This window comes from Panulirus ornatus, chromosome 21 (assembly GCF_036320965.1).
Source record: "Panulirus ornatus isolate Po-2019 chromosome 21, ASM3632096v1, whole genome shotgun sequence".
Classification (NCBI taxonomy): Eukaryota; Metazoa; Arthropoda; class Malacostraca; order Decapoda; family Palinuridae; genus Panulirus; species Panulirus ornatus.
In genome coordinates, this window is record NC_092244.1 from 9,059,791 (window position 1) to 9,071,381 (window position 11,591).

The following is an 11,591-nucleotide window of genomic DNA, read 5'->3' on the forward strand; positions in this document are numbered from 1 at the left end:
AGTGGTAGAGGATGTGTGGATCAGGTGTTTGCTTTGAAGAATGTATGTGAGAAATACTTAGAAAAGCAAATGGATTTGTATGTAGCATTTATGGATCTGGAGAAGGCATATGATAGAGTTGATAGAGATGCTCTGTGGAAGGTATTAAGAATATATGGTGTGGGAGGCAAGTTGTTAGAAGCAGTGAAAAGTTTTTATCGAGGATGTAAGGCATGTGTACGTGTAGGAAGAGAGGAAAGTGATTGGTTCTCAGTGAATGTAGGTTTGCGGCAGGGGTGTGTGATGTCTCCATGGTTGTTTAATTTGTTTATGGATGGGGTTGTAAGGGAGGTAAATGCAAGAGTCCTGGAAAGAGGGGCAAGTATGAAGTCTGTTGGGGATGAGAGAGCTTGGGAAGTGAGTCAGTTGTTGTTCGCTGATGATACAGCGCTGGTGGCTGATTCATGTGAGAAACTGCAGAAGCTGGTGACTGAGTTTGGTAAAGTGTGTGGAAGAAGAAAGTTGAGAGTAAATGTGAATAAGAGCAAGGTTATTAGGTACAGTAGGGGTGAGGGTCAAGTCAATTGGGAGGTGAGTTTGAATGGAGAAAAACTGGAGGAAGTGAAGTGTTTTAGATATCTGGGAGTGGATCTGTCAGCGGATGGAACCATGGAAGCGGAAGTGGATCATAGGGTGGGGGAGGGGGCGAAAATTTTGGGAGCCTTGAAAAATGTGTGGAAGTCGAGAACACTATCTCGGAAAGCAAAAATGGGTATGTTTGAGGGAATAGTGGTTCCAACAATGTTGTATGGTTGCGAGGCGTGGGCTATGGATAGAGATGTGCGCAGGAGGATGGATGTGCTGGAAATGAGATGTTTGAGGACAATGTGTGGTGTGAGGTGGTTTGATCGAGTAAGTAACGTAAGGGTAAGAGAGATGTGTGGAAATAAAAAGAGCGTGGTTGAGAGAGCAGAAGAGGGTGTTTTGAAATGGTTTGGGCACATGGAGAGAATGAGTGAGGAGAGATTGACCAAGAGGATATATGTGTCGGAGGTGGAGGGAACGAGGAGAAGAGGGAGACCAAATTGGAGGTGGAAAGATGGAGTGAAAAAGATTTTGTGTGATCGGGGCCTGAACATGCAGGAGGGTGAAAGGAGGGCAAGAAATAGAGTGAATTGGAGTCATGTGGTATACAGGGGTTGACGTGCTGTCAGTGGATTGAAGCAAGGCATGTGAAGCGTCTGGGGTAAACCATGGAAAGCTGTGTAGGTATGTATATTTGCGTGTGTGGACGTGTGTATGTACATGTGTATGGGGGGGGGGGGGTTGGGCCATTTCTTTCGTCTGTTTCCTTGCGCTACCTCGCAAACGCGGGAGACAGCGACAAAGTATAAAAAAAAAAAAAAAAAAAAAAAAATATGAAAACCCAACTAATCCATGGTACAGATAATACAAACTGCAATGATGTGATTTACAAAGCCAGAGGTGGATAGTGGTTTGGAGGACAAGGATGGTCGGGTGGTGGCAGTATGATGATAATAAAGGAGGTGTTTTTAGTTAGGTGTGTAGTTACAGGGCTAAGGTTTGGGCACAGGCATCAGAAAAACAGTATGAAGTACCTTTTCAGGGTAACAATGCTAAAAACATGTTCAATGATCCCATGGGAAATAAGCTTTCTCAAGCATTCAAAGCATAACAGATGTTCATAAAAAGCTATAAAACAGCAATGCTCTACTGACATAAACAATGATGTTTTGAGCAAACTCTGAAAACATACTGTAATATGATAGTAACTAGCACACACAGCTACACAACAATATAATGATTACAATCAGTGCAAGAATCGAATGATAAACCCTGTTCTGCGATCAGCTTTGTATAAATTCTTTCCAAGTTGAAATCAAATCAAGCTGCTATTTAATTTTAAATGTTCATAAAGGGGTCCTTCTCTATAAATGTACAAAAAGGAAGTACTAAGTCAAATCTAAGTCTTCCATTATCAGAAAACTTTTCTGCAACAACTATTAGTAATACTGTTCTTTGAAATAAACGTCACCTGAAAAACATACCCTTAAGTGTTGCCTTCTTAAGCACCTTCATAGCGTAGAGTGTACCAGCATCCTGGCCAGTTATCTTTCGCACCAAAAACACCTGTGAAAATATAAAGACTATTTCTACCTTATATTCCTCAATGTCCTTACTGCACTATATAAAAAGGGATTTTCACAAATCAAATACTGTACTTTTGCATATTTGTTCACCATTTCTTAAACAGCATACTGTACTGTATGTATATCATTAATCCACATGCACAATATCTGCATCAACCCCATTCCCATTTCCACAAGGTGATCCGGATCTGCTTCACAAAGCCATCCCTTCAGTTCACATTCTCAACCCATATCAAATGAGTTACAGTGAAACAAACTTCGATGATGTAGGCAGTTTTGAATCTTTTACTTGGAAAATTAGGTAGATTCAGCTGGAGACTAGTCTCATTTGTCACTACCTCCAAACATAAAATGCTTCCATAGCATTTGATACCAAATGTATGAGTGATGAATGAGGCAGTATAATGAAACATGAACTTGTGCTAGAAGTATCTGATACAGGATGGAATGTTGAAGTAAAATATGTGGGTGAAACAATGCTAAAGTGAAATAAGAGAGAGCAGTTATTAGAAAGAAATGGTAAAGTGGTATGCCAAGGTTGTTTTCCGTAATGTACACTTCATACTGACACTTAATATGACATAAACATCTCTTACTTTTTCTCTGCAAAATTACACATCTAATCTTTCATGATGGTATTGTTCTCAAAGAGTTTCTTATGCGCTGCATTCTTAGAAAATAGGCATTTCTTTACTTCAGTATTCCACCACCTTAACGTACATTTGGAAAAGTTCTATCTGCTACAAATTAGCATATAAGTTCCCTCTACTAATGTTTGAATATTCACTAAAGCTTTTGATAGTATAATCCACAAGAACAAAGCAAATATCATCAAAATCTGAAATTCTTAAACATAGTATTTCTTTATGACTTTATCTTGACCATCAGCACAAGAGGTGCGGAAAGTTAACTCAAAAATAATTTGTCATAATCATTCATACAAAACTCTTCTCTAACTTCAACATTAGAGACAACTTCCCTATTTGTAGCTAGAACTATGTCACATATGTTCTTGTCTTAGGTAGGTTTATCGGGGAATTATCAAGCATGCTTAAGTAAAGCCCACACCCAAAGCTACAGGAAATGGATTTTCCACACTTTGATACCATAAATGTAAAATCTCAAACTGTTATCAAATCACATTCATTACAAAATACTGGGGATGGAAAAATAGGCTGATGAAGGTTTTGGGTTACTGGGGTCTGAACATTCAGTGGGGCAAGAAACATGTACTGGATAGAATGAAATGGATCAATATGGTGAAGAGACAGGGAAGTGTGATGTGCAAAGGGCTAAGCTTGGGCATATGAAGAAGTCAAGGTACATTCTGTTTTCAGTACATTATACTAGTAACTAGATAGTTTGAGGCTGGATGTGTGCACATAAGACCAATGTTCATTTGCGTCTGACACTAACTCGTAAGTGAAAGAAAGGCAGTTAAATAAAAAAAAAAAATATATATATATATATATATATATATATATATATATATATATATATATATATATATATATACAGTGCACTTAAATACGTACGCACAAGGATTTGTCTATGTTTTTAAATACTAACGACTAGCAGTATAGGAGATTATAAGCATAACATTAGGGTTTTCAGGTGGGATCATATTTCACTGGATGTACCACGCATATCTCAAAATTTACATAAATCAAGAGCAACACAGTCTTGTGAAAATAATCCTTTCATCACCCCCCCAAAACTTCACCACTGTCTAATGTACATTATTTCAAATTCTATAAAATGTCACTTTTCACATGTTATGATTGAATGGGGAGCATCATACTTGATGTTTTACAACCTGTATTACATATAATCTAAATCAGAAAAACTATCATAAAAGATCTTACCAAGAACATTAAATTTCTATCTAGAGTATCATAATCAAGAAATCAATTTCACAATGAATTAGACATACTCCTCTTAAACTAGGTGATTCACTTACTGAGCCGAATACTGTTATCATATGCATCCTTATGTATCTTGCAATTTATAATCATAATGGACTAAAAGCATACCTAATATCTTCAAAAGAGAAAACTGATGATATCTATATTTGCCCAAGAACCTCTCCTCCATACTCCAGCCACCAACGAAATTTGGAGATAACATTACCTTACCAAAGGATCCTTGACCAAGGACTTTGAGCAGCTCAAACTGGCTGGGGTCTGCCTTCTCATGGCCCTCTGGCATAATCTCACACACCTCGATCTCATGGGTGCCATTAATTTCACCATCTGCTTCCTGTTGAGAGAGGACTATTTGTCAAAATGATATTCTGCAATATTAAAAATTCTACAATCTAACAGCACTTTGAAATATAAATATCTGATCAACTCTATGATTCCTCAAAATATGCAGTTTGCTATATCTGAACTTTTGTCACACAATATCATCTTTATCAAACTAGAGTAAACTGAAAAAAAGCAGGGCAGGAGAAAACCATGAAGATACTTTCAAGCACATTTGGCAGTCAATAAACACCCTCATATCTGCCAATATACTGTAAAGGGATGGGACATGGGGAGGGGAAGATGTGTTGTATCAGACTTACTAATATAATCCCCAAATAATATGATTGGATAGTTGGTTTTCAAGAGGAATTACTTAACTCGATTACTGATCTTAATTCTGAACCACCATATAGGAAAACACTGGAATCTCAGAACCAATTAATGGGCAAAGAATCTTGCTCTGATAATCTTGAAAATCAAGACCCAAATATCATACTAGAGAAAGATGTCAGCTAACTACATCTTAGATTAGAGGTACATTTGTATGAAATAATATCAAAGCTAGGTTATTTCTTTTGATTTCATCTTTTATCTTATATACCCTAACCTAAAATGACCAAAGTAAGAAAGAATAATGTTCCAAATCTAAATGCACTGGTCAGAACACAATTTCTCAGAGAGAAAAAAAACCTTACAATATGATTTTGGTCTATACATTTCACTGAACTGAAGAAAGACACTAAACAACACTTTTAACCTTCAACAGAATGTTTACTTGCAAAAGTGTGAGTTAACGACAGATAAAAACAATGCCACATTTACACACACACACACACACACACACACACAACAGATTTTAACCTGATAAAGTACATGTATAATATACTGAAAATAACAGACTAACGTCAACTGATAGAGTACATGCATAATATCCTGAAAATAACAGACTAACGTCAAAGATAAAGGCACTTCATTTGGCTGCTGCTTCCCACAGTTTTTGTTTACACCGGCTTCTCAAAGATTAGCTGTCGTATCATCTTCCCCTAAAAAGGGGGAAGCAATGGAATCCTCGTCCTTCCTTTGTCTTTCCCTCTTCACATAATCTTTTTCCCTTTTTAAGTTAGGCCTACATATACTTGCAAAGCCCTGACGAAGTTCTACTTCCTTTTCCTTTTTTCCTCTCATCCACGATGGCCTGACTGGTGCATGTTTTGCCCGCATCATGTCAGCCACACAGTAAAAAAAATATCAAACGCACACTTATGCATGAATGATTTCAAAGCTAACAATAGTTATTAACCTTCAGCACAACGGTACAACTCCTGAGCACGACAAATAAGACCCTTAGGTATTACAACGTAAAGTCTTAGGCCTGACCCATCCATGTGCGGTCATGGGGTATGCCATAATACCCAAGGGTTGTAACATAGAGCTCAAGACCGTCAAATGTTGGGGACAGACGTGGGACCAGAGAAGTCAAAGCCAGCTATCTTGCTTCAAAGCCATCATGTGACCCAACAAGGCACCTAAATTACCTTCCTCAAACAGACATCACAGGTAGGCTAAATATAGCCCAGCATCCACAACTAGGATCAAAAGGGGGTGTTGTGATACATTGAACCTGTTAGTGGTTAAACGGACTTAGGTTCGACCCCAACGGACCGTAGAGATAAACAAAGAACTGTGTTCATCTCTACATTTATTTGATATACAAGGTCCTGGTACTGACCTGTTTTGTGGATAATCATACATCTCATGGAGGAAGGAAGTCACCATGCTCAAAGAAATAACCACGACGTATTTCACAGTGCTCAACGAAAAAACATCGTTTGTCTTAAACACGAAATCCCAATTTAACCTATGCTAGCTACTTCCTTGCAATGTTACTCAAATCATATCAAAAATACACATAACGTCAAAGAAAAAAAATGTAGATAAAAACAGGTGACGTTCATGGAACAGCTGAGGAATGAGCCTGAAGTACCCCGTGACGTCATGTAAACAGTGTCAGTGTGAGGACACATGTCTGTCTTATCACATGTCCATTACGAAACCCTTTTCGTAGGTACCCTGGGCCTTCACGACAGCCTGTTCTTAGCCAGATCATGTGTAATCGTTCCTGTAATTTACATATGTTGTATGCATCGCATCTGATGCGAGATACTTAAAAAAAATCACACTTCATCAAACACGAAATAACACACACTCACAGCTGCACCCACATGCGGTCACGGATATGCAGACAAATTACATGATGGACTATAATTATAATCAATATATCGACCCGTAACTGTTAGAGCGGATATCATTCTGTAAATAACGTGGTATAATTTCGAAAATCACGTTCCAACGGCACCGATAATGGACCTGTTATTGTCACAATGAGTAACGCCACCATTAGCAACTTCGCCAGCAACGACGTTCAAGCCACGGAAAGTACGTCACTTGCATGGAACGTCAAACACCAAACCCATCACGAAGCGATAACACACGGCCAGGCAACGCGCCAACCTCACCCATCACCCTAAGCAATCATTAAATAATTTGTTCATCACACCTGCCAGACACCATTCCAAATTCATCTTCTCACTCTCTTCCCTTCCAGACACATGCATCGTTCCTTCTCCTTCTTCTTCCCTTCTTCACCCCTCCCCTTCCCTTTCATACGCATCAATCTTCCTGTACCACCCTTTCCCTTCCCTTCCCTTCCATACTCCCTCACCACCTCCTCTTCATCCGTTCTTCTTTCCCTTCCCCATTCACATTCCTCTTCCTATTCTACCTTTCACTCTCCCACTAGAAGTGTGAGGAAAACTTCACTGCCTAGAACAACACCCACTACCTTGTAATCACTTTTAGTTTAATGCCTTTATTTACCTTCCTACACGCCATAGTTACAAGCACTCGACAAACTCAAGCATGTGGTTATAAATATATAGGTGACTTTGAGCCAAGGTACAGGAACGGACTGAGGGATTCAGTGCACAGACACACACACATTACAGGTGGGGTCACTGCCAAAGCATATGGACAGCAGCAGGTTACAAAGGTAAACCGTATGTAGATAGGGAGTCAGTGAACCACCTTCATACTCCTGATAACACCTTCGTGACACTCCAGTACCCAAAGAGCCATGAGTGTCAATAAATAAATAAACAATATAATACCATGGACTGTTTTGATGTGGTGTGCCAAAACTCAAGAGCAGGTCGCAGTTCAAAACAAGTGGATCAAACAGAAGGGAGGCCGAAATGTTTGCAAGTTCTAAATTCACTGGGTTGAAATGCTGGTTTCGAGACAAACAGTTTAGAGCACTGGGTTGAAACACTCAAGAAGTTCGGAACCCAGGGTGAACGGAAATCCAGGGTAGGTAAGAACATTTTGAGTAATCTATTCAATATATATTTCTGTTACTTTATTTATAAATGACACTGTGTAAGTCGACACTTGTAAGTGATTCAATATGAATCTGGCACGACAGAAATATTTTGGGTTGCGGCCCGAAACAGTGGGTGAGTCGAACGTTGTTGCTCGAACCAGTAAACAAGCCAAACGTTGTAGCTCGGAAGTGAATGACATAAAAGCTTTAGCTAAAAACTATGGGTGAGTCGAACATTCTGATTCGAAACAATGCGCAAGCCGAAAGCCATTGCTCGAGACGGTGAGTTTAATGGTGTCGTTCGAAGCAATGGAGGAGTCGAACGTTGCCTCCTGATTCAGAACGTCTGTGTACGTGGCAACCATGAGTAGATGTGTAACGCTGTGGTGAATGAAATCTGAACCCTTCATAACTTGGGGGTGAGGTAGAGGGGAAAAAGATGTTATATTTTCACTGTTAGGATTCAATCTTTGATTGAACACAATGAACTCTACAATAGCGCACGAAAATTCCCTGTCGAGCATATTAAATAAATAGATACAGTACTTCCATAGGAAATCATACCTCTTTATTACAGTCAAACAAGAAAAAAAATGGCCTTATGACTGACTAAAGGCAAACTAAAAACTCTGACGAACGTTCTGTCGTCACTGCAAAGTTTCCCCAAACCATACGCTACGTAGCAAAGTTCCACTCGAGTTCTGAAACCATACAAAGAACCCTGGTAACACTGGGGGTGAATTGGACTGCCAATGGAATCGAATAAGGACCAAAATGATGGGTTGGTTTAGGGGTGTCTGACACCTGCTTACCCCCCCCCCCTCTCTCTCTCTCTCTCTCTCTCTCTCTCTCTCTCTCTCTCTATGACAGGGGAGTAAGAGGAGACGTATTACAAAACACACACGTCAGTAATCACCCGCGACAAAAACTCTCCACAACAAAGCGAGGTTACTAAACCTCCTGACGTCATACCCAATACCTGTGGTGTAGCGTAGCCGTTTCGAGGGTCGAGAGGCAAGCCCAAGAACGCTACTCCTGGCCAGCTGCCGAAGCTTATCTGGTTAAGTGGACAGCCGCGATAAAGCTTTCAGGATACATAAACGAGAACGCGAGGGGAGAGAGAGAGAGAGAGAGAGAGAGAGAGAGAGAGAGAGAGAGAGAGAGAGAGAGAGAGAGGGGGGGGGGGAGAATGACCTTTCCCTGCTACTCTATTATCGTTACAATCCCCGCCTGACTGTCTCCGGTGAGGCTATGTTGACATTCCCGAACTTGTATTACAAGCTCTGCACTGATGAAATGTAATAATCACAACTCCAGCGTAGTAGAAATTGTAATAGCCACAACTCCAACGTAGTTCATCCCATCCCACGAAACTAGAGCGTACCTCTTTAGCCTAATCCACTGCAAACAACGACGGTACGATCCCTGCACATCATACCGTGACATTAAGGGCTAGGCCAAAAAGTTATAGGTACGTTATGACTAAGGGTCGTTTACGTGGTGCTGCAGGGTCGCACCGTTGTGTTTTGTCAAAGGCCATGTGTCCTCGCACCATCTTATCAAGAGTAGCCACTGTTGACCTTGATGCTGCCAATAATGCCTTATACAGAGGCGCCACGTATTTCAACACACACACACACACACACACACACACACGAGATGGGACCCCAGGTGTAGAACTCCCTTCCCGTATTGCACAAAAAGCTAATTACGATTACCTAACTACGTACATAAGTCATCATACACTGTGCCATCATAATACACTTCCACTCTGCCAAGCAGTTCCCAGGTCACCATGAAACACCACCATACATTATCAATATGTTTAATAACAAATGCCATCCATCACCTAAAACGTAACACAAAGAAATGAGAAAGTTACTCATCAATATATATATATATATATATATATATACATATATATATATATATATATATATATATATATATATATATATATATATATATATATATATATATATATATATATATATATATAATTCAAAATTGTTGCCAACGTATAAAACCACTGTTGACAACGGGAATGGCTTCGAAGATGGGTGTTTACTTCCCAACACATCCTCAAAATCTACCAGTGTTTTCTTCATCCCAACAACGTACCATTTTTCTGGGTTGGAACATCACCTTTTATAATCTACGTGTACATCATGAACGTGAAATGCTAACTGATGTTTTCCTCAAGGCTTAACAGCCAGTCAATCTCAGTGGTTCACCCGCTTTACAACCATAGAGATGAAAACTGCCTGTGGATTAGCCCCACGCAAAGCGCAGGAATCAGATCCATACTATAACATATCCAGCAGCAGATATATTTAGACTGTGGCCTGGTTTTGTTTCCAATGGGGGTCGCCCCGAGGATCACTTCCTTACCAATGCCCAACTGCCATACTTCCCGTACATTCTAGAATGAAGTAATCTTTAATTAATTAGTTTCCCGTTGAAGGGATATAATCCAATATCAACAATGTCTTCCAAGTCACATACAAATACGAAGTCCACCAACGCATCGTGTGTCCGGGTGGAGCACCTGCCCCTGTCAGCAGCCGAGGCGGGGACTCGAACTCTCGTCACCACTGGCTATCAAACGAACCCCTGGTCCGCAACACCTCCTCGTAAAACATACCAACTCTCCCCATCTAAGAAAATACGCTAAGGCAGGCCGAGCATAATCATTTAATCATTCAACTTCAAAAGCAACACTCAGGCACTACCGCTTTCCGTAAGCACCAGATGTTCGCTGTCTGAGCGCACTAAGAATCCTCACGACTCACGAATAAGACGTCAGTGAACCACAAAGTCTTAAACACATACCCTTCAACCTTTTCCTTGCTTTCGGAATTCCTCCAAAATATTTTTGTTCCTTGTGAGAGGCAAAAATAAAATCATAGTTATACAAGATTCTTTTCTAAATACGACGAAAATTTAAAGTTCAAAGGAAAACTCGGATGTGTTGGCTAACCCGTACATGTCGCAAGCCATGCCCACGCACAGCGGAGAGACCCTCCCTTGCAAAGAGAGACCCAACTCCCTTCCCCACAGAAAGGGAGACACCCCCCGCATAATCAGGGCGGGAGGAAAAATGCTTCCTGCTTTCTCGACTGCGTCTCCCACACAGCAACGGTAATGCTGTAATACATCTGAACACGGTTTCCTCACATACTGCCTTTACCGGAGGATGAATATATCTCGCTTCCAACTCCAGCAGGATCTACGAAGTAGGAGGAATCCACCACCTCACGTCGACAACACCTTCTTGAGCAACGAAGGAGGCTTGTCTCTACATCAACTTGAAACCTGGGGTACCAGTGTGGGTAAGAAGATTACCAAGTGCCTTTACGCCAACGAGTGACACACACAAACACACAGGATCTCGTCTCAAAATACTCCCAGGAATCATTTCTACGAAGCTCCTTTCTCCAAGATGAGGATGAGTTGTCTACCAGGGAAATAAAGCACAACAAATCCCATGCCGAGTTCATGTCAAATTGGGTTTCCTTTTCAGTTTAGGTGTGCAATGCAAGCCGAAGTAAAAGTCGAAAAACTCCAAAATATAAATGGAATTCTCAAAATGTCTAAAGAAACAATTATATACACGCAGGGTTCCCGGGTTCGATCCTGGCTGTTGGAAGTTTGTATGTTATATGGAAGTGAGCATTCATATGTACTATATTCGTGTGTGTGTGTGTGTGTGTATATATATATATATATATATATATATATATATATATATATATATATATATATATATATATATATATATATATATACACACAAATAGAAAAGTATTATTGG

At 40.1% G+C, this 11,591-nt stretch overlaps 1 protein-coding gene across 7 annotated transcripts in view; it reads right to left on the bottom strand.

Moving 5' to 3' along the window:
- S6kII (Ribosomal protein S6 kinase II) overlaps window positions 1-11,591 on the bottom strand; it is a 590,862-nt gene that overhangs the window by 117,964 nt on the left and 461,307 nt on the right. For all 7 annotated transcript variants that reach the window (XM_071675707.1, XM_071675706.1, XM_071675709.1 and 4 more), the window contains 2 exons: window positions 4,281-4,409; window positions 2,049-2,130 (listed from right to left, as the gene is read on the bottom strand). In XM_071675707.1, coding sequence (XP_071531808.1) covers window positions 2,049-2,130; window positions 4,281-4,409 — 211 coding nt within the window. The remainder of the gene's footprint in view (window positions 1-2,048; window positions 2,131-4,280; window positions 4,410-11,591) is intronic.